General features: G+C 37.3%; 1 protein-coding gene across 3 annotated transcripts in view; it reads left to right on the plus strand.

Annotated features, from left to right (window-relative positions):
- Nucleotides 1-23,976, plus strand: part of RABGEF1 (RAB guanine nucleotide exchange factor 1) — a 67,009-nt gene that overhangs the window by 21,367 nt on the left and 21,666 nt on the right. Inside the window, exons 2-4 of one of the 3 annotated variants that reach the window (XM_014794598.2) lie at nt 8,770-8,958; nt 11,577-11,743; nt 23,447-23,616. In XM_014794598.2, coding sequence (XP_014650084.1) covers nt 8,780-8,958; nt 11,577-11,743; nt 23,447-23,616 — 516 coding nt within the window. In that variant the 5' untranslated portion in view covers nt 8,770-8,779. The remainder of the gene's footprint in view (nt 1-8,769; nt 8,959-11,576; nt 11,744-23,446; nt 23,617-23,976) is intronic. The other 2 variants (XM_004439502.3, XM_087417402.1) reach the window with 2 other exon arrangements.

Genomic DNA, 23,976 nt, shown 5'->3' on the forward strand with positions numbered 1-23,976 from the left:
TTATAGAGTTCCTTGTTCTGGACATTCATATGAATGGGATCATATAATATGTGGTCTTTTATGACTGGCTTCTTTCACTTAGCATAATGTTTTCAAAATTGATTGTGTTGTGGCATATATCAGTACTTAATTCCTCTTTATCACTAAATAATACTTCACTGTATGGATATGTTACATTTTGTTTATCTGTCAGCTGATGGACGTTTGGGTTGTTTCCACCTTTCGGCTATTATGGATAATGCTGCTATGAACATTCACGTACAGGTTTCTGTGTGGACATGTGTTTTCATTTTTCCTGGGTTTATGGTTGGAGTGGAATTGCTGCGTCATATGGTAACTCTGTATTTAATTGTTTGAGGAACTGTCAGATGGTTTGCAGCTGCACCATTTTACATTCCCATCAGCAGTGTATGAGGGTTCCAATTTTTCCACATCCTTACTGACATTTGTTATTATCTGACTTTTTAATTCTAGCCATCCTACTGGATGTGAAGTGGTATCTCCATGTGGTTTTGATTTGCATTTTTCTGATAACTGATGATCTTGAACATCTTTTCATCCGCTTATTGACAATTTGTATATCTTCCTTGGAGAAGTGTCTATTCAGATCTTTTACCCATTAAAAAAATTGGGTTATTTATCTTTTTTAATATTGAGGTGTAACAGTTCTTTATATATTCTGGATACAAGTTCTTTATCAGATATATGATTTACAAGTATTTTCTCCCATTGTGTAGGTTGTCTTTTCACTTTCTTGATGAGGTCTTTGGAAGCACAGAAGTTTTTAATTCTGATGAAGTACAATTTATCTATCTTTTTTTGTGTTCTTATGCTTTTGGTGTCATATCTAAGAATCTTTTGCCAAATCCAAGATTATATAGTTTTACCTCTGTGCTATAGTATTTATAGTATGAAAATTTTAAAGCTCACTGAATTCTTATGAGGAAAAAATAGATATTTCTTTTTGCTCATTCCTCTTGGAATTGAAGAAAGGGACCACAGGATGATAATGGTGAGAAGATTAACTCAGACTCTCAAAATAGTTTGCTGGAACTCAGGACTTAATATAAGTGTAGGCTCTAGTGATGTCCCTGCCACTTACTATTTTTTTGATTGGACAAATCATAATTTCTCCATCTCAGTGTCTTCATCTGTATTATAATAGGAGAAAGTAGGTGATTTTTAAACTGTTTTCAACTTAACATTCTAGACTCTGGCTGGATTGACTTATTCTTCCTTTTTACCTTAGCCTCATTTACTAAATGATAAGTGTGTTAAATCTAAATCCTGTCCTTGGAGGGCTTGAATCTTGTGGAGGCAGTAAGAGTATTTGTAAACTTGCAAGTTTCCCTGCCATGTGTTGTTAGTTAACTGTTACAGATCCAACCTCCAAAGTGTTTGACCATCCCTCCCCTTTCCGTTCCCACTGTGTTACCTCTATTGTTATAACTTCTTATTGTGGTTATGTCTTGATCACTATCCCTCTCTCCTACACTTTTCCCCAATCCAACCTAGAAATTGACTCTCAAATTTTTTTTAAAAATTGAATTTGGGGGGAATGTACAATTCTATGAATTTTAAAACATGTATAGATTTATGTAAACACCTCCATAATAACAGAACAGTTACATCACCTCCAAAAAACTCTAGTGCTATTCCTTTATAGACACCCTCCCCTCAACCCTAATTCCTAACAAACACTGATCATATAGTATGTAAACTTTTAAACCTGGTTTCGTTTACTCAGCATAAAGCAGAGATTCATCTGGGTTGTGGAGTATATGAATACCTCCCATCCCCCCTGTTTTTTTTTTTTGCCGAGTAGCATTCCCTTGTGGATGTACCACACAGTTTGTTTAACCATTTACACATTGAAGGATATTTTGGTTGTTTCCATTTTTTAATGATCATGAGTATTGCTACTAAAAACATTTGTGTGTAGATTTTTGAGTGAACATCAGTTTTATTTTTCTAGAGGAAATAACCAGGAATGAGATTGCTGGGTTGTATGGTAAGTATATGTTTAACTTTTTATGAAACTATCAGACTTTTCCATGGTAGCTGGACTATTTGCATTCCACTAGGAATGAATGAGGGTTCAGTTGCTCTGCATCCTTGGTACCACTTGGTATTTAAAATTTCAGCCATTCTAATAGGTATGTAGTGGTATTTCCTGATTAATTGGCATTTCTCTAGTGGGTGATAATGTTGAACAACGTTTTGTGTGCTTATATGCCATGTTAAGAACTGTGAAGGACCTGAGTTTTTACACTCCTTATAAGCAACAAGTCAGCCTGCCACAGTTTCATGGATCCTGGTAGAAGACATGAGACTCCTGAGTCAGATGCAAAAGACTTTATTATTCACAGGACATCAACAAAACAAGCTTCATCTTCATGTGGGCTATCCTTGCCCCCAAGTCCCATGGGATTGGTGTCACAGCTGAGGAACCCAAGCTTAGAGAACCCAAATCTTTTGTAATGGCAGCAGACAAACCTGCCTGACCTTTGACCTGCAGTGAAACATTATATCTATTGTACTGGACAGTAGACAAACTTGCTCTCTGCTCTGGAGGGAGATAATCATCTATTTCTTCTAAGAATGTTAGATAAGCAAACATGCTTAAAGAGATAGTCTGTTACAAAGTCCTGTTGTACAGAAATGTGAGGCAGGGCATCGAGAATTGTCTCCCAGTGTGTCTATCTTCTTTGGATAAGGGTCTTTAAAAGTCTTTTGCCCATTTTTTTTTTTTAATTTTTTTTTTACTTATTTATTTATTTTTTTCCTCCAAAGCCACAGTAGATAGTTGTATGTCATAGTTGCACAGCCTTCTAGTTGCTGTATGTGGGACACGACCTCAGCATGGCTGGAGAAGCGGTGCGTCGGTGCATGCCCGGGATCCGAACTCGGGCCGCCAGTAGCCGAGCGCGCGCACTTAACCGCTAAGCCACGGGGCTGGCCCTCTTTTGCCCATTTTTTAAATTGAGTTTTGAGAATTACTTACTATTGAGTTTTGAGAATTCTTTATATATTCTGGATACAAGTCGTTTGTCAAATATGATTTGCAAGTATTTTCTTCCAGTCTGTAGTTTGCCTTTTCATTTTCTTAATAGTGTCATTCACAAAGCAAAAATTTTTAGTTTTGCTGCCAAGTTTGGGCTGCAAGTTCCAACCCACCTTCTGTGGGCTGTGGTTCGAATGTCAGTTCCTTTATCAAAGCCTTTGCAGTGCTGTTTCGGTCTGTTTCATGTGTGCCAGTCTGAAACCTGTGTGGTGGTCTCTGTTAGTTTGAATTTTAGTCTTTGGTCCTGACTAGCATCAGATCCATGCATGCACAGCCTAGGGGGAGCCCAGGAGTTCACAAACATTTTCAGGTTGCTTTCTTGAGTTCTCTTTCTCAATGACTTCTCCTGTACTTTTTTTTGTTCCGTAGGGACTCATCTTTTCTTTCCTCTGGCCAGAAAACTGTGGAGTTCTTTATCCCACTCTTGTTATATACTTCCATAACAGTCTGTGCATTTGGGGCCAAGAAATGGGAGGATAGAACATGGGAAAAATTGATAGTTCCCCTTCCTCAGAGTTGGGCTCCTGCAGTCTCTCACTCCTGCCATTGCTGCGGACACAACATGATTGCTTAGGTTCTGTGGCTCAAGAGAAGAGGGAAAGAAAGACAATAAAATGGAGAGATTTCCATATTTTCTCAGTGTTAGGAGTTCACTTTCTCTTTCCTTGAACCAGAACCGGAGGAGCAGAGGGGAAAAAATGGTAAACTCACTGAGGGTTCGGTGATTTATTGCATTCTGGTCTTCTTCCCCAATTTTCCTTCTCCCCTTTGCCTTTGAGAATTCTCAAAAGTAGTTCTCAATGCAAACCATCCAGGTTTTATAGCTGGATTAAATCTGTGAGGTCTCTGCCCTCCACAACGTGTGGCCTCTGATGTCTGTGCTCAGTTTTTTTATTTTTATTTTTTTAGTTTTATTCCTTCTAGGGGTCACCCCTGTGCCCTGCGTACCTTAGTGTTCAGCCACAAATTGTTGTTTATTCAGACAAAGATTGAATTTGTGTGCAAACATCTCTAGCCAGTAAGGCTTCCACTCTCTGGCCAACAGAGCCTGTGCATACACAGAGGAGACATTGGAGACCCCAGCAGAAAGAGCTGGGGTCCTGAGGTTTAAATGCATTCCTTGCCTCACACTTAGATCCATCAGCAGAGAGGAAGTTTTGTCCATCTTTATGGTTGATTTTAAGACAAAGGATTTATTGTCCTTCTTACTTCATCGTGCTAGAAGACAGAACTCCATCTAAAGTTTTATGTCTTAAAATAAGAGATCTTATCATGATTTCCCCTTTTCAGGAGCTTTCAGTGATGCTTCAATCCAGACTCTCTAGCCTGGAGTTTTAAAAAGCCATCATAATTTGACTTCACACCCAACTTCTTCAGTTTACCTCCTGTTTATACCACATCATTCATGTTCTACATTTACTTTTCTGTCTCTGAGCTTTTTGTGAAAGATGTTCTTGCTCTCTGGAATGTCCTGCCTCTTTTGTGTCATCTCTCCAGGATCCTCTAAGGTTCAACTCAAGGCTCTTGAAAGTCTACACCTTGACTCCTCCACCCCCAGCCTAAGTTGTCTCTCTGTACTCCCTAAGTCAGAATTACCTGGCCTTCTCCTCCCCGACAGTTTCATTGCACTTTCTCTTCTGCATTGTTCAGTCTGTCTGTGTTTTTGGTTATGAGTTTCTTGAGGGCGAGGACATGTTCTATCAATGGTATTACCAATAGCATCTAGCTCAATTCTGGGCACACAGTTGGCACTCGGTGAATGTTTGAGTTAAGTTAATGGTAGTATCTTCAAGATGTGGGACTTAATTTTTGTCTAGACTTTTGAATTTCTTGAATACATACTGTGAAGTGCCACTCTTTTCTGTGCTTGTTTGGCAGTTTATTTGTTTATGTGAAAAAGAATGAGGACTATGTGATTTGAATTTGAAGGGAAATTGCTGGGTAGCAATTTATAATACAATCCTGATGCTATGAACAAATAAGATATAATATAGTAGACTAAAAACTAGACTTTGAAACTTAAGATATTTCAAATTTTAACTTTAACATGTGTGACCTTGCACAAGTACTGACTTCTTCGAGCTTCGTTTATTTAACTTTGAAATGTGGATACCAATTCTTTAATTTTGGTAAATAAATTATTTTATATTTTGTACTTGACACAAGTAGGTTTTCTACAACTGTTTATCTCTATCTAAACCAGTGTTATCTCTTCCTGTATACTAGCAGGAAGGAGTTCCTCCTTTTAGGAGCTTTTAGGTGGTTTTTCCTCACTCCCTTAATAGCTGTAACATGGTAGCAGCAGTAAGAAAATAGGGATTGGTAAAATGAGTCAACCTAACGAGAGTGGTGAGATCGAGTTGATTGCCCAAGATAAATAACTGCCATAACACATTTATTTTATTTATTTATTTATTTTTCCCCCAACGCCCCAGTAGATAGTTGTATGTCATAGTTGCACATCCTTCTAGTTGCTGTATGTGGGACGCGGCCTCAGCATGGCCAGACAATCGGTGCGTCCGTGCGCGCCCGGGATCTGAACCCCGGGATCCGAACCCGGGCCGCCAGCAGCGGAGCGCACGCACTTAACTGCTAAGCCATGGGGCCGGCCCTGCCATAACACATTTAACCTGCCACTAAGGAATCTTGTTAGGAAATACAGTTGCAGAAAATCCAAATTATTTTGCTGATAGTCTAAAAAGGAAAGTTGTAGCTAAAAGTTTCCCTGGTTTCATAATCAATTCAATACATGTTTTTTATTGGTTTCTCCTTATTATTGAAACAGCTTTCTGACTTTAAATGTTACATAAGTCCTCAGATTTGTATCAAATCTTAAAAGGAAGCTTCTTCATTGTGCAAAGGAAGGCTAAGTACAAAACAGCCCTGTCTCCACATGTAATCGAAAACACATATTGAGCACCTTAGGGCGGCACTGTGTTCTCTTGGGAATGTAAAGCAGCTCCTCAAGGTGCTTCTAGTCTAGGGGGGAAGACAAACAGAAAGACCATTCTCTATAACAAAGTAGAATGATATAATTGTTTCCTAAAGAAGCAATGTTAGGAGAATGTAAGTTCAAAGTTAATACTGGGTGGGAGGGAGCTTATGGGAAACTTCACTGAAGAGATGGCCCTTAAAATGAGCTTCATCTTCAAAGAGAATCATCTTTGAAAAAGCGGAAGAAAAGTATAGGCAAGAATTCCAGGCTGAGGCATGGACATGCTTGATGTGTTTGGGAAGTGGTGATATGATTGAACTTTACTGTGTTCAGGGATGTGAGTTTAGACAAGTAGATTGGGAATAATGTGGTACGAGGATTTTGGAATCCTGCCTGGTTTTGAATCCTTTCTCTGTTGCTTGTTTTTAGTAGCGTTTACATACTTTTGAAAATTTCTCTGAGCCTCAGTTTTGACATCTAATAGAATGGAGATAATATCTACCTTGATTCTTGTGAGAAATAATTATGTTAAGTATCTGTCACAATATTGGGCATGTAGTGAGTGTTGGCAAATAGTAGGCTTATGTTAATTTGTCCTAGATTACTGAGGGCCTTGAATGCCATCTCAACGAGTTTAGACTCTATTCTGATGCTTAAATTGTGCTCGCGTTCTTTTTTTTTTTTTTTTTTAATCTTTGGATGGCTTGAATTTTTTTTTTTTTTTTGAGGAAGAGTGGCCCTGAGCTAACATCTGTTGCCAGTCTTCCTCTTTTTCTTTTCTTTTCTTTTTGGAATTATTATGTATTTTTTACTACATATTTAAATTTTAGACTGGGCCAATTGAAAAATTACAAGAAGAGGAAATTAGCACAGTTACACTTTTCCCTCTCCTGAGTCCCATCTTACAGTTTTTGTTAGCTGTCTATTATCTCTTTTGCTTTTTTCTCCCCAAAGCCCCAGTACATAGTTGTATATCCTAGTTGTAGGTCCTTCTGGTTCTTCTATATGGGGTGCCACCTCAGCATGGCTTGATGAGTGGTGAATAGGTCCGCGCCCAGGATCCAAACTGGTGAACCCCGGGCCGCCGGAGCGGAACGTGCAAACTTACTGGCTATGCCACTGGGTCGGCCCCTCACGTTCTTGGTATATGTTAAATTATTTCATGTGAGACAAAGTACTCATTTTCATATCATTGAAATAAAGTTGTCTTTTTGAGCGAAATAACATACTGTACTAAGAACAGAGTATTTCACTTTCTCCCTCAGGTTAAAAATGTAAAACTTTTTTTGGTAGCAACTAAGAAAGATGTATTAGCCCTTTCTTTTTTTTAATGTTAAAATCTATTTTGTTATTGTAGTAAAAAAACATAAAGTTTACCATCTTAACCATTTTTAAAGTGAACCAGTAGTGTTAACTGGATGAACCTTGTTGTGCAACAGATCTCTAAAACTTTTTTGTCTGGCAAAACTGAAACTCTCTACGCACTGAACAACACCTCCTCTTTGTTCCCTCCCCCCAGCCCCTGGCAACCATTATTCTACTTCTGGTTCTAAAAGCTTGACTACTTCAGATACCTCATGTAAGTGGAATCATGCAGTATTTATCTTTTTGTGACTGGCTTATTCTAGGTGGCACAATGTCCTCAAGGTTCATCCATGTTGTAGCATATGACAAGATTTCTTTCTTTTTTCAGGCAGAATAATATTCCATTGTACATACCACATTGTCTTTATGCATTCATTCTTCGATGGACATTTAGGTTGCTTCCAACTTTTGGCTACTGTGAATAATGCTGCAATGAACATAGGTATGCAAATATCTCTTCAAGACCCTGTTTTTAATTCTTTTGGATATATACCCAGCAGTGGAATTGCTGGGTCATATGGTAATTCTATTTTTAATTTTTTGAGGAGCTCCATGCCGTTTTCCACAGTAGCTATGCCATTTTACATTCCCACCAACTGGGCATGAGGGTTCCAATTTCTCTACATCCTCACTCACACTTGTTATTTTCTGTTTTTTTGATAGTGGCTATCCTAACGGATGTGACGTGATATCTCATTGTGGTTTTGATTTGCATTTCCCTGATGATTAGTAATGTTGAACATCTTTTCACATATTAGTTGGCTATTTGTGTATCTTCTTTGGAGAATTGTCTGTACAGATCCTTCGCTAATTTTTAATTGGATTATTTGTTTTGTTGTTGTTGATTTGTAGGAGTTCTTTATATATTCTGGATATTAATCCTTTATTAGATATATGGCTTGCAGATATTTTCTGTCATTCCATAGGTTGCCTTCTCACTCTGTTGATTGTTTCCTTTTCTGTGCAGAAGTTTTTAAGTTTGACATAGTCTCATTTGTCTATTTTTGCTTTTGTTGCTTGTGCTTTTGGTGTCATATCAAGGAGATCGTTGCCAAATCCAAGGTCATGAAGTTTTTCCCCTATGTTTTCTTCTAGGAGTTGTATAGTTTGACATCTTACATTTAGGTCTTTAATCCAATATGTCCTTTTTTAAAGCGTTCTTTATATTATTGTGTGGGGAATAAGAAGTCTTGTTTTACGACTACGTCAGGAATTTGCTGTATTTAAACTTTTCTTTTTCCCTCCCTCCCTCTTTCACACCTTTTCTTCCTTCCTTACCTCCTTCTCTCCTGTATAGCTTGAAGATTATGAGCTCATTCATATTTTTGTTCTTAATTGCTGTGCTGATAGAAGAATGATAGTGAATTCATTTTCAACAACACTTTCTTGTTTGTTATTTGATTAGCAGGAAGAAGATGAGCCTTAAGTCTGAACGCCGAGGAATTCATGTGGATCAGTCGGAGCTCCTGTGCAAGAAAGGATGTGGTTACTATGGCAACCCTGCTTGGCAGGGTTTCTGCTCCAAATGCTGGAGGGAGGAGTACCACAAAGCCAGGCAGAAGCAGATTCAGGAGGATTGGGAACTGGCAGAGCGGTAAAAGGACTTACCTGGGGGTGGTTTAACAGAGATATAACTGGATACATGGTTCTGTCACTGTCAGACTACGTTTTTCTCTTCTGTTTTAAGCTATCAGCGAGTCAGCTTAATATTAAGAGAATGAATTTTTTTCCTCTTCTTCTCAGTCAACATTTAATGACTAGTTTTCAGTGATTTCTGCATTTTGTCTTTGTCTTAACTTTTAACTATTTTGTGTTTGAGGTGTGTTAGTCTTACTTGTCTAATAGAGGCAATAAGCTCCTTGGAGTAGAAGAAGGGAGATGAAATGAGGTGAAGATTAAATGAGGTAATATATATGATGTACTGGGCACATGGCTCTCATCAAGCATTGTTTTCCTCATTCTTTTAATATATGCAGCATGGCATCTGGCACAGTGATAAAAACATAATAGAAACCTGTTGATTAGTATACATAGTCCTTGCTTTATGGAAATTTAACTTTTCCTTAAAAATGGGGTTTGTTAGTCAAAAGTAGTTTGTATTATCCAGAAATATGATTATGATAAAAATTAAAAGATGGAATAGCTGGTGAGCATAGGGACTAATAAAGTGCCACAAATAATGTTAATTCTTTGCCAAAGCATCCTAGAAACTGTAAAACTTCTCAATAAAAGAAAGTCAAACTGAACTGTGACAGCTTTTGCTAGTTTTTTATATCTAAATTATATCTATATTTGCTGAGTGATTACTTTGCTAGCATCTGTGATCAACTCAGAGAATCGTAAAGTACACTCACTGCTTTCAGTGACTCCATGGTCAATCAGAGAGAAAATGTAGATGTAGAACATTAACTGTTTCCCCAGGTTTCCCACTGCAATCCTGATATTCCCAGTAGCTGATCCTATTTCACAAAGAAAGGAGAGGCCACTAGGCATGAATTCTGTTAGCTTTCTCCTCTTTCCACATCAGAATGTACTAATATCTTTATGTATGTTAACTTATGTTTTGTCTCAGAGAATGATGTCTCCCTATTCCATTCTCAGACTAACACCTCTACCTGTGATTTTGTTGCTCTTTCTTACTGCTTCCAGTTGTGTCCTCACTTAAAATTTCCTACAGCACTATTTCTCAAATTTGAACAAGGCATGAGAATCACCTGGAAAGCTTGTAAAACAGTGATTGCTGGGGGCCGGCCTCGTAGCATAGTGGTTAGGTCCAGCGCGCTCCACTTTGGTGGCCCAGGTTTGTGGGCATGGAACTACACCACTCGTCAAACCATGTTGTGGCAGCGACCCACATACAAAATAGAGGAAGACTGGCACAGATGTTAGCTCAGGGCTAATCTTCCTCAAGCTAAAAAGAGGAAGATTGGCAACAGATGTTAGCTCAGAGCGAATCTTCCTCACAAAAAACCCAAACAAAACAAAAAAAACCAGTGATCGCTGGACCTCACCCTCAGAGTCTCTGACTTGAGTAGGTTGGAAGTGAGGCCTGAGAATTTACATTTCTAACAAATTCCTAGGTGGTACTGATGCTGCTGTCTAGGGAATCGTACTTTGAGAATAATTGTTCTATAGATGGCCTTTGAGATTTAATATAAATACCTCAAATTCAGCTGGTGCAAGCCCAAGTTCATTTCTTTTATTTATTCTAATCCCCACTTCCAACATTTCCTCCTAACCTTCCTCCTGTATCAGTTAATGACATCACTCTTTATTCAGTTGGCTAAAAAACACTGGAGTCATCTTAATTTCTCCTTCACCTCTCACACTGTCTACAACTAATTGAGCAAGTTCTACTTATTCTAGCTCAGAGAAGTCTTTTGAATTTCCTCCTCTTCTATTTTCCAGGTCCTTATTTTCTCTTACTTGTCTATGTAATATATTCTTAATCATTGTCCCTATCTCTAGTCTGTCTGCCCCTCAAGTTGTCACACAGCTAACTGCATTATCTTTCTAAAGTACAGATCTGATAATGGTAACTTATTGGATTTACAGTCTTTTTTGGTTCCCTACCATGAAATCCAGGATTATAGACTGGGCTTGGCAGTCAAAGTTTCTTTCCACTTGGTACCTGCTTGTAGGCATCATAGTTCATCATACTGTCAGTGCTCTGACCACATTGAACTTGGTCCACGACAAAAACCACATGCCTTCACATTTGTAGTTCCCTTTTCCTAGAATGCCGTTTCACTTGGCGGAATCCTATTCATCCTTTAAGACCAGCCTAAATGTCACTCACCATTGTAAAACCTTCTTGGACTCCTCTAGCAGATTTAGTTGTTCCTTCCTATGTTCTCATAGCACTTGGATTTTACTCTCTACTATAGGAACAGTCACATTATATGGTAATTATTTACTCGCCTCTTTCTCCCTTCCTACCTTGAGCTTGTTAGGGAAAAGGACTAGACTTTATTTCTTTTATGTAACCCTAGTACAATTACTGAATGACCATGATCCATGGAGAAGGTCCCTTTTGAAGTCCGTAGTAGCATATAGGGTAGTTTCATATCAGAGACCTCAGACCTATTGGATGTATTTATCCTCTAGTTCTAAAAATTTTAGATCCTCTTCAATTAGTTGAGTACTAACCTCTAGATACAAGGAAAACTTGGAGAATATCTGGGTCATTCTTAATCCTTTCTTGAATTACAGACTTCAGCGGGAGGAGGAAGAGGCCTTTGCCAGCAGTCAGAGCAGCCAAGGGGCCCAATCCCTTACATTTTCCAAGTTTGAAGAAAAGAAAACCAATGAGAAGACCCGCAAGGTTACCACAGTGAAGAAATTCTTCACTGCTTCATCCAGGGTTGGATCAAAGAAGGGTAATTTTCTGATTCTCTTTTTTTCCTTCTATGCCCAAATGAGATACAGAGTAGATCCACAGTGCATATGGGCTCAGCTTTTTAATTTCTGTAAGCTTTCGGAGAATATCAACCCAGATTTGAGACTGAAATTGGGTTTGAGGGTCAGATGATATATGAAACCAAAAATCTCTTTGGTTGGAGGACATTGTGTATTAGAGAAGCTTGTTTACTCTATAGGAGGAATAAACATAATTGAAATAGTAGTTTTCTTTATAAAATTCATTCTTATCCAAATGGCTGTCTTTTTGGATGTTTTGGTTTTTGTGCCTTTAATTTTTGGATTCTGGTTTATTCTTCTTTGTATAGTATCTTCATTCTCCGTAACTTAATCAGAAATGATTGTTTCTAGGCCTGAAGTCATCTAAAAAAGAGGTTTTCTGAGAGCTTGTGCGAGAGAGCTGTGTCTTGAGGAAATACATAGAGAACATATAGGAAAAGGCTCACTCTGGGCTTTTAGAGGAGTGAAAGTAACCCATAGTAGGTATTTTCTAGTGCATGGATTTGTATGTACTTGACCTTATTCATCCTCCTTCTTAAAACGCCATATAATCAGCAAGAGGATTGTCATTGAAGTCACACTTGTTCTACCAATGAGCAGACAAGCTTGTGGAAGTGGCCTAGCAGGAAACAAGAAAGAATGTTGTCAGGGCTCAGTCTCTGAACCTTTATGTTGGTAATCGGAGTTATACAGGAAATTTGAAATGGTGAGGGAGACTGGGAAGCAACGCTAGTGCTATCAGAAGAGCTGTTCTTTTGGACCCCCGTCTAGCCCCGGCACTCTCCAACCTGGGATGATTGTCATGAGGTTTTTGGTCTGTGTAAAGGCAGGGGAATGAATAGTAATATCGCACCTTAAGATCTTTGCTGGTCTTCAGGATTTCATGACTATTGTTGTTTTGTTTTTATTGAAAGGAAAAGTTGCTTACAACCAAAAACACTTCTCTTTCTTTCTTTTTTTTTTTTTGGTGAGGAAGATCAGCCCTGAGCTAACATCCATGCCAATCCTCCTCTTTTTGCTGAGGAAGACTGGCCCTGGGCTAACATCTGTACCTATCTTCCTCCACTTTATATGAGACACCACCACAGCATGGCCTGACAAGTGGTGCATCGGTGCGCGCCCAGGATCCGAACCCAGGTCACCAGCAGCGGAGTGCCCGCACTTAACCACTACGCCACGGGGCCGGCCCCAACACTTCTCTTTAATAAATGCAAACCTTTAAATAATCTTTTTGTTCACATGATTAATTTGGAATTGTTTCTTGGTTGGCTGTCACTCATAGCAGTTTTCTCTACTGCAATAAGAAGGGGAATAATCAGTACCTGCTAGCAATTAAATTAAGAATGTATTTGGCTCATGATTTATTTATCAGAAGGTAGTGTGGTAGGCTGGTTAAGAGCGTATTGGAGTCACCCTGGTTTGAGTCACAGCTTTGCAGTTTACTATCTGTGTGACTTTAACTAAGCTAATCTCTTTAAGCCCTGTCTGTTCTGAGGGACAGTAATACTTATAAGCATGACTTGAGGATTAAATGAGTTGATGTGTGTAAAGAGTTTAGGATAGTACTTGACACATATAATGTCTTCAATAAGTGTTAGCTCTTTAAAAATATGTTGTTTTTCTGATAGAATAATCTCTGCTGGTAAGGAGCTCCAGGGTATTGATCAAAGCCATTCATTCCTGTTTAGCTTAATTTCTGTTGCCTGCTTTGGGAAAGTCTCACTAACCTTATGAATTTATGATATATGGTGAAGTGGTATATGACAACAGATAAAATAGTAAAGAAATTATAAAACCATCAGCTCTAACTGCCTCATTTTACAAATGACAATATGAAAGCCCATAAAGGTTAACTAATTTACCCAAGGTCATATAATGAGTTGATGTATTAGAACTCAGGTCTCCTAATTCCTGGTTCAGTTTTTTCCCATTATATCCCTTGTTATCTATATCTTTATAGATGTATAATGAGGTTTCTATTACTGAAGTGTGTAATAGTCATGCACATTTGCTGGCTGTCCTTGGCAGTTTTAGAAAAATCATGTCCTAAGAGCTTCTGACGTGCGTTATATTATAGAAAGAACATTTGTACTTTAAAAGAAACAATTCCAAATTGTTATTTTAAAAACTTTTATATGGAGTGATTCTTAACCGTTTTCCTTTTTCTTTTAGAATGATAGATTTGTACTTTAGATTTTTGATCTTTGGTTGTTTTTTTGTCTATAGAAAGCATATGGGGATAAAGACCTCAAAGTATTGAAAAAAAACTGATGCATGTGTATTAGAAAAGAGGATGCTGTTGGATCTTTGTTTCACAGATTGCTTATACAACTTTGCCAGATGAACTTTGCATTTCAAACTAATTATTTGTTTGGCCTTTGTGTGTGGATAAGGTTAGTCTTTACTAAATGCAGTTTTAATTTATTGGGTCTAGACTAAAACAGACCTTTTGTGTTCTGTCTTCTTTATTTTCCTTCATTAATACATGAAGCCCTTGCTCTTGACGTTTTACTTGCTTCTGCTGGTAGCGCAAAAAAAAAGCTCTTAAGCCAGGGCAGCTTGGTAGTAAACAGAACACAAATAATCTTCTAAGGGATTTGAAGAATATGTTAACAAGAGTTGGCTGCCACTCAGAGAAGGTAAATGGAGTAGCTGGACTGTACAGACTGAGAGAGTTTGCTTACAGCTGTTTAATCTCCAAAGTAAGGTTGAGTGAGCTATAGTTTACAGAGTAAAGCATAGTGGATCGGCCAAGTTGTTATACTTGCTCATACATTCAAAAATGCCCTTTTCTTTTAGAGTTCAAATAGATGTTGTCACCCAGAGTAGAATCTTGGGTACATCTTTTACAAATTAATCTAGAGGCAATGCTCCTAGGAGGAATATATATGTTTTAGAATTAAAATACCAATCTTCCCACCCAGACCTCAGATTTTAAACACTGTTCTTCACTAAAGTGAACTAGGGTTCCTTGGAGAAATGACTGATTCTGGGATTGGAGCAAGGAAAGAAGGGCCCCCCAAAGATGTTGGGAACATGTCAAAGACCCAGAAGCCAGCTTGGATGAGTTCCCACTGGCCAAGTTTGAGTATCAAAATAAATAAGGAGAATAAATGGTGTATAACTGATTGAATAAAATAATAATCTAGTAGTCCATCCAACTAATAAAATGTATAAGTAGAAAGGGAGAAGAGAAAGCTCCTCTTTACCATAGAATGTTGACTAATAAATATAGAAGAAGTGATGGAGGTAGAAAATCACCATTTTGCAATCATCATAGTAAGAATTGATTCAGGCAGATTTCACAGTGGATGCTAAATCTGGGGTGAGGGGAGGAAGTTTCCTGAGGAACAAGTTATGAACCTGATCTCAAATTAACTCCCACAACTTATTTATTAATTAAAATAGAGAAATAGTAATTCTATAACGATGGGGGGAAATAGACATTATGTGCCCCCAGATATGGTACTTTGAGAAGAACACAACATGAATTATGTAATATTTAAGCTGAAAATTTACCCTGAATCTAGTCATGAGGAAACAGCAGAGAAACTCAAATTCAGGGGCATTCATTAAAGTAACTGACCTATGTTCTTCAAAATTGTCAGTGTCATGAAAAACAAAGGAAGGCTGGAGAACGTTTCTAGATTAAAAGAGGCTAAGTCTACATGACCACTAGTGAGTGTGTGACCCTCAGTTGGATCCTATGTAAGGGAAAAAACCCCACTTTTTTTCAATAACTATACTGTAGTTATGCAAAAGAATATCTTTGTTATTAGGAACTACTGGTATTAAGGGATAAAGAGCGTGATATATAGTCTACTGTGAAAAGATTTACAAAAAATAATACACACAGACATGTAGCAGAATGTTAAAATTTTGTGAACCTGGTTAAAGGGTATAAAGATTGTAGTAATCTTGCAACTTTTATGTAAATTTGAAGTTATTTTTTATTTTTATGTGAGGAAGATTGGCCCCAGGCTAACATCCATGCCCATCTTCCTCTACTTTATATGGGATGCCACCACAGCATGGCTTGACCAGCGGTGCGTTGGTCTGGGCCCGGGATCCGAACTCACGAACCCCGGGCCACCGAAGCAGAGTGTGTGACCTTAACCACTACACCACTGGGCCGGCCCCCAAAGTTATTTTAAAATAAGACTTAAAAAAACTATAAAAACTATAAAACTATAATCTTCCAGCATTCAGTGCTATCCCAAGACCTAAATTTCAGATGTTAATTGAGTAGAAGCATAGTGTTAATCACATTGTTTGAAGGATCACTAGTGAATTGCTACTTTAATCATAGAGCCTCTTTGGCACTTAGGTGAAACTGAGCTAATAATTCCCCAAGTTGAATCTGGAGCTGATTTTATAATCATGCCTGTTTTTACAGTCATTTCTCAAGTACACTCTGGTTGGTTTCCTCCTCTTGTTTATTCCAAAGATTGTTATCTGGTAAAATCATCTTTTATAATGTATTGAATAGAATGTATTTGGAACATGATCAGTTTCTGACTTTCATTGATAAGGACTATGAGAAATATTTTCCCTGACACCAAATATATGGTGTCTTTTATTCTCCAACACCAATTGGGTGTGTGACAATTCAGTCCTGTTCTGACACTAACTACCCTGAGTCAGCGACAGACCCCACAGGTTAAGGGCTCAGTCCCACAAAACTGCCCCCACTTCAGTTGCCCGTGCCAACCTCCAGGAGTGGGGGTCCCCATACTTCTGACCAACCAGCTATAAATTGGGGGTTCCCACAACCCTCAGGTTTGATATTTTCTTGGAACAACTCACAGAACTCAGAAAAACACTTTATTTACGCTCGCCGGTTTATTATAAAGGATACAACTCAGGAACAGCCAAATGGAAGAGATGCATAGGGCAACGTAGGCGAGGGGGCGCCAAGCTTCCATGCCCTCTCTGGGTGTGTGCTCCCAGCCCCTCAATGTGTTCATCAATGTAGAAGCTCCCTGAACCTCCTCATATAGGGGTTTTTATGGAAATTTCATTTCATAGGCACGAGTGATTAAATCATTGGCCACTGGTGATCAAAAATCTCTGTCCCCTCTTTCCACCCTGGAAGTCAGAAGTCAAGGGTGGGGTGGGACTGAAAGTTTCAACCCTCTAATCTGAAATTTCCAACCCTCTAATCCTGTGGTTGGTTCCTCTGGTGATTAGCTCCTATCTAGATATCCCTGAAGCTGTCTAGGGGCCCACAAGAGTCACCTCATTAGCATAAACTCAGATTTGGAAGAAAGTGGCTTGTTGTGAATTAAAAAAGACGCTTCTCTCACCCCTATAACTCTGGAAATTCCAAAGGTTTTAGGAGCTCTGTCCCAGGAACCCAGGGGCAAAGACCAAATATATATTTCTTATTGTACTACGGACTATCTGCCTTTTAGTCTGTATTATATAACTATAGTCAGAACGACTGAAAACGTCAGAAGAACTATAATATTCTACTGAACTGCCTTATTTTGTTTGGATAATCTGAGAAATGTGGAAGGTTTTCGGTAAATTTGTTAATATTGAGATATAAAATGTGCTTTTAGTACTGGAAGTGGTGTTAGTCATCTTTACTACATGGTCATGTTCTTTTTTGATACTGACGTTTTCAGGTTGTCTTTACTCTTTCACAAGTGTTCCTCAAATACTCTTATTAGTGAAGATTTTGCTTTTACAGGTTTACTTTGTATATTAAACATTTAACAAGATTTAATGTGTGATCTGCCTTGCAGACAGCCTTACATAGTAGCTGCTCAGTTGGTACTCACTGATTGATTTAAATAGGAATAAATAGATGCTGTAATAATAGAAGGGACATTATGGTGTATTATTGGGGAATCAAATACACCTTGATTCTTGGGCTGGGGAATCAAACAGATCTGGATTCAAATCCCAGCTTTTCTTCTTAACTGCCTGTGTGACTTTCAGCACTTAAGTGACTTATCCTGTAACCTCACTGTATTCATGTGTAAAAGGATAATACCACCTACCTAACAAGAACAATTTTTAGTGGTTTAAAATGGTAAACATGTATTATTTCATATGTTTTCAAGAATCTAACAATTTTTAAGGATTAATGAGAATGTATAGTAAAACACAATGTCTGCCATGTAGAAAATTTCATTGAATGATAGCTATAGACATTATCATAATAATTCAAAAGCCTATGTTGTTCTGCTGGGAAGACATTTTAAACTGAGTATTTAGATTGTGGAATGGAAAGCTTGATAATCATGGCAAACTGGCTATATTTGAAATAAAGCTTGTTTCTATATTAAAAACACAAGATTTTAAGTTGAAGAGCAAGCAGTTGCCATTTGGGTCCTAGCCAAAATGTAATGTTCCTTTCCATTTTCCCTTCTGAATATCCATTGGCCGTTCAAAACTACCTCTCACCTTCTTTCTGTGAACCAAATGCCTGAACTGTGTCTCTCTCACTTTCCACTCTCTCTTCCACTTATCTGTTCTCTTATTAGGGGTTGATTTTAGGAAGGTCTGAGAGAAACAACCAAGTGTTGATTTTAGTAATTTGTACCAATTCATAACTAGTGAATAGAATTAATTTTGATTTACTTTTTTTTTTTTAAAGAAGTTTTGGGTTCATAGTAAAATTGAGAGGAAGATACAGAGATTTCCCACATACCCCTTGCCTCCACACATTCACAGCCTCCCTCATTATCAACATCCCCTACCAGAATGGTACATTTTGTGTTAAAATTGATGAACCTACATTAACACATCATTATCCAAAGTCCATAGTTTACATTAGGGTTGACTCTTGCTGTTCTATATTCTGTGGATTTGAACAAATATATAATGACATATACACCATTATAGTATCATACAGAGTATCTTCACTTACATTTTATTTTCATTTACATTCTGAAAGAGGATTTTTTAAATCAACATTACCTGTCTTTGGAGAAAAGAATTTGTTGTAAGGGGAATGGTTAGAGTTTCCCTACCCTTGAGTGGCTCACAGACCTCCAGTCTCAGGGATTGGTACTCCTTTGAAGAGTCTTCAGTCCTCTCTTTGGCACACAGAGGCAATTACAGCATAGTAAAGAGCTGAGACTTTGGAGTTAAGGCACGGAGACCTGGGTTCAAATTCCAGCCTTTACCACTTAAATCACTGCAACATTATGCGTTACTTAATATCTTCAAGCCTCAGCTTCCTCATTTGTAAACATCATAAAAGTACTACCACATAGAGTTGTGAGGATTATACAAGAAAGCATTGTAAAAGCAATGAGCACGTAGTAAATGTTCACTGTATGTAAACTGTCATCATCATTATTTTATCAGATTGAATGTGTATTCTGTTTTCGTTGGTTGGAGTGTTATGTATCAGTTAGGTCAAGTTGGTTGATAGCATTGTTCAAGTACTCTGTCCTTAACTGATTTTTCTTTTTTTTTTGTTACCTGTAGTATCGACTACCAGGAGAGGAATGTTGAAATCTCCGACTAAAATTATGGATCTTTTATTTCTCTTTTGAGTTCTATCAGTTTATGCTTCATGTGTTTTCAAGCTGTGTTATTAGGTGTCTACACATTTAAGATTGCTATGTCATCTTAGAGAATTAACCTCCCTTTCCGTTATGAGATTCCCCTCTTTATCCTTGGTAATATTCCATGTTCTGATATTTACTTTTTCTGATATTGATATAGCCACTTCAGCTCTTTTTGATTGTTTGAACAATATATCCTTTTTGTTTCTTTTAGTTTTTAACATATCTGTATCTTTATATTTAAAGTGGATTTCTTATAGACAGCATATAGAGGGATCTTGTTTTTATCTAAGATGACAATCTCTGACTTTTAAGTGGACTGTTTAGACTACTTATATTTAATGAAATATTTGATTAAATGGGGCTTAAACCCACCATCTTGCTCTTTGTTTTCTATTTATGCCATCTGGATTTAGTTCTTTTTCTCCTCTTTTCCTGCCTTCTTTTTGATAGATTATTTTTTATGTTTACATCTTTATCTCCACTGTTGGCTTGTTAGCTATACCTCTTGCTTTTGTTGTATTTTTTTTTTCTTTTCCATCATAGATTTCTTTGTGAGTAGATAATGCACCATCAACATTCCTCTCTCTCTCTCTTTTTTAAATTTGTATATTCTTTCTTTCTTTCTTTCTCTCTTTCTCTCTCTCTTTCTCTCTCTCTCTCTCTCTCCCTTCTTCCTTCTTTTTCTTTCTTTCTTTTCTTTCTTCTTTCTTTCTTGATTGTCACTGAGCTAACATCTGTGCCAATCTTCCTCCACTTTTTCTATGTGGAACACTGCCACAGCATGGCTCAATGAGCAGTATATAGGTCCGCGGCCGGGATCCGAACCCGCGAACCCCGGGCCACCGAAGCAGAGTGCCTGAACTTAACCATGATGCCACCAGGCCAGCCCCTGTTGTATTTTTTTTTTTAATGGTTGTTCTGGGGTTTACAAAATACGTGTTTAACTACTCTACCTTCAAATAATATTATACCACTTTATATATAAGAACCTCACCAACAGTATTCTTACATTTCTTCCTCCCACCCTTTGTACTATTGTTGTCCTGCATTTTACTTCTACATGATATAAATCCCACAGTACATTATTATTACTTCAGCTTTAAATAGTTAATTATCTTTTAAAGAGATTTTTAAATGGGAAAATGTCTTGTATATTTGCCCATGTTTGCCACTGCTGATGCTCTTTGTTCCTGGCTGGTGGGAAAATGAATTATTCCAAGCCAAGTGTGCTCTGGGGATTGTTCTGCCTACTCCTTTACCTGATCTTGGGTAGTTTCCTCACATACATGTGCAGTATTCAGTCAGAGACTCAAGGGAACCCCTCTGCAGTCATCTGGAGTTCTTCCTGTGCAGCCCCATCCTCTCTGTATTTTGCCATGCAAATTCTAGTGACTTTGGCCTCCCTGAGCTCTAAATGCTGTTTCTCCAATTCGACAAGTCTGCTAGGCTCTGTTGAGGTGCCTCTCCCTGTGCTAGTGTGTAAAAACTCTCCTTACGGTGAGTTGGGGTACTTGTAGGACGTACCGTGTTTATCCCCTTCTTTCATGGGTTGCTCTTCTGTCTGCCTGTTGTCCAGTATTTGAAGGCCATTGTTTCATACGTTTTGTCTGATTTTTCTAGTTGTGAAGGCAGTAGGGTAAATCCAATCCCTGTTATTCCATCATGACCAGGAGTGGAATTATCAGATTGAGTGAAGGACTAAATCCCAAGTATTACAGAAATTTTTATAATCGTACAGGATGTCAAATACAATTTTTGGTTTTCCATATTGGTAAAAAATGTTTCAGAAAAGATACTGCCAGTTTTTGTTTTGAGATAAATTGTACCTGATTTATTTGCTTAAAAAAATAGATGGTCCATCCAAATGGCTCAAAAATAAAAGGTATATATCCCTTACCCATCTAGTTCCCAGCCACTCCCACTATCCTTCCCTCATATTCAGACAACCTTTGTTATTAGTTTCTTGTGTATCATTCTGTGTTTTTGTTTTCATTTGTAAACACATATATCCTCATCCCACTCCCACTATTTTACATAAAAGAGAACACACTACAGATACCCTGCTTTTTTTAAATTTAGCAGTACATTTAAGAACTCTTTTCTTATCAATACATAAAAAGCATACTTTTTTTACTTTAAAAGTACATAATATTCCATTTTATGAATTAAATCGTAATTTATTAGTCCCTTGGTAGTGGTTATTTATGCCATTTCTAGTCTTTTGCTCTCACAAGTAGTGCTAAAATGAGTAGCCTTATACATATTTCATTTTGTACATGTGCATTTATATCATAGAAAATGTCTGATAAATGGAATCGTTGGGTCATAGGATAAATTATTTTTAATTTTGATGATTATTAACACCAAATTGCATTCCATTGCAGTTATATAATTTTACATTCCTACCTCCATAGTGTCATACTGCCTTTTCCCCCATATTCTCATCAACATCAAACTTCAGATTTTTGTCTAATGTTTAAAATGGCATCTCATAGTTTTAATTTGCGTATTTGTTATCATGAGTGAGATTGAGCTTATTTCCTATGTTTAAAATCCATCTATGTTTCCTTTCTGTGCACTGTTAGTATTCTTTACCCATTTTGCTATTGAACTTTTGGTTTTTTTTTTTTTTATATTAATAGGAGTTCTTATACATGAGGGAGAGTAGCCCTTTGTGATGTAGCTTACAAACGTTTTTTTCCAGTTTGTTGTCTGACTTCTGACTAACAGTATTTTTAGTCATACATGTAAGTGTTTTTTTTCTTTTCCTTATTTTTCCTTTTAATGTGATTGAATTCTTTTAGGGCTTCTACATTTTGAATCATAGTTAGGAAGCACCTGATAATTTAAAAGATAGGCAAATACTTGATTTGGAAAGATAACTATAAAGTGCAATTTTGTTCTGCTAACTACTTAATATTAATAGTGCAGTTTGGTCGGTGGGGATGTTTTTGCTTTAATTTGAACATAAGTCAAGCAACTAAGTACCACGTTAGTTTCATAACCAGTTATGTAATAATAAGTGAAAGCTGGAATCTTTAGTTTGCCATAGTTAATAGTATATTCTTTTAGGTAATCTATATGTTTGTCTCACTTGAATAAACTCGTCACTCTAATAGGAATAATGCTTTTATTATCTTAAAACTTTATTGCAACTTCATCATTAAAATGTATATCTCAGGTACTAACGTTCAAAAAATAAGATTATAAGAAATTATTCTGAGAAAGCATGTAATAGGTTGACTTTGATACCTTCAAAAGATACATTTTCTTCTTAATTATCTTCCTTTTTGTATATGAAAGGGAATCATGGGGGTATGAGGTACTTGAATTCCTTACAGGTGTGGAATTAGAGAGCAGAGTTCAAAATCAGGAGACAGAACGTGATCAGAGTCCAAGTGCTACTTCATGCTTTCTGAGAGCACCTACTCTACTATAGCAACCTTATCTCTGTTCTGTAAAGGTCCTATTTTCCTTTCAGTGTATTTATTTGAAGAGAGGAAAGAGCTGTGTGGCCAACTGATTGGACAGTGTTTTATTTGCTTCCCTTGCCTCTTTGCTGGTATGCTCTGTCATGGTCATTTGCTACTTTGAATGTGTTCTTTCACTTTGAGCAGTATGACTTGAAAACTGAATGGTGGGTAAAGAATTGTTAGACTCCACATAAATAAAGTAGCCTTTGCCTTTTTGGCAAGTAAAAAGGATTTGAAAAGGTTGTCTAACGTTTGTCTCTAGCATTTTTCTGCTTCTACTGATTGTTGCTTACTTATTGACTGGTTTTGTAAACTCATACAATCTTTGAGAAAGTTGTTCAAGATAGTGGTGCCATTTCAGTATTAACAATTAACTATATAGATCAAAACATGATATATTTTGGCTAAGAAAATACTAGTAGAGTGATTTTTATTTGAATAGGAGTATCTTTTAGATCATATAGTTTTATCTACTTGTACTTCCTACTCATAAAGTAGATCTAGCTTACTTTAAGGAAAGTTGTCCAAATATTTAAACATAAAATAAATTCAAGTTTAACTTTGATTAAGCATAATTTAAGTAATCTTAAGTTAGATACTTAAAGTAATTCCATGCATGGATCTTCTATGTAATGAAACTTATTATGTTTAATTTTCCCAGCAGAAATTCAGGAAGCAAAAGCTCCCAGTCCTTCCATAAACCGGCAAACCAGCATTGAAACGGATAGAGTGTCTAAAGAGTTCATAGAATTTCTCAAGACCTTCCACAAGACAGGCCAAGAAATCTATAAGCAGACCAAGCTGTTTTTGGAAGCAATGCATTACAAAAGGGTAGGTTGAGAATAATCACTTAGAAAATAGAGTTTTGGTTTTAGGAAGGGTCTTAGAGATAATCTAGTGCAACGTTGTTATTTTACACCTGAGAAAATCAAGACCCAGAGATGTTAAGTTACTTACCTGAGAATGTCACTGATCCACGTTAAAACCCGACTTCCAGGCTAGTACTTTTCCACTGCAACTCAATGTGTTCAGATCATCTTTGCGTGGAAAGTCTGACATCGAAGCCACTTGTGTTGTGTACTTTAGTAACAAACCTTCCTAACTTGTCACCTTGTAAATAGTATAAACTGCCAAGAGAGCCGTAGTATACCTTCAACTCTAACTAATAATTGTTAGACCAGTAACAATCAT

The sequence above is a fragment of the Ceratotherium simum genome, chromosome 26 (genome assembly GCF_057802395.1).
Source record: "Ceratotherium simum simum isolate JZ-2026a chromosome 26, ASM5780239v1, whole genome shotgun sequence".
Classification (NCBI taxonomy): domain Eukaryota; kingdom Metazoa; phylum Chordata; class Mammalia; order Perissodactyla; family Rhinocerotidae; genus Ceratotherium; species Ceratotherium simum.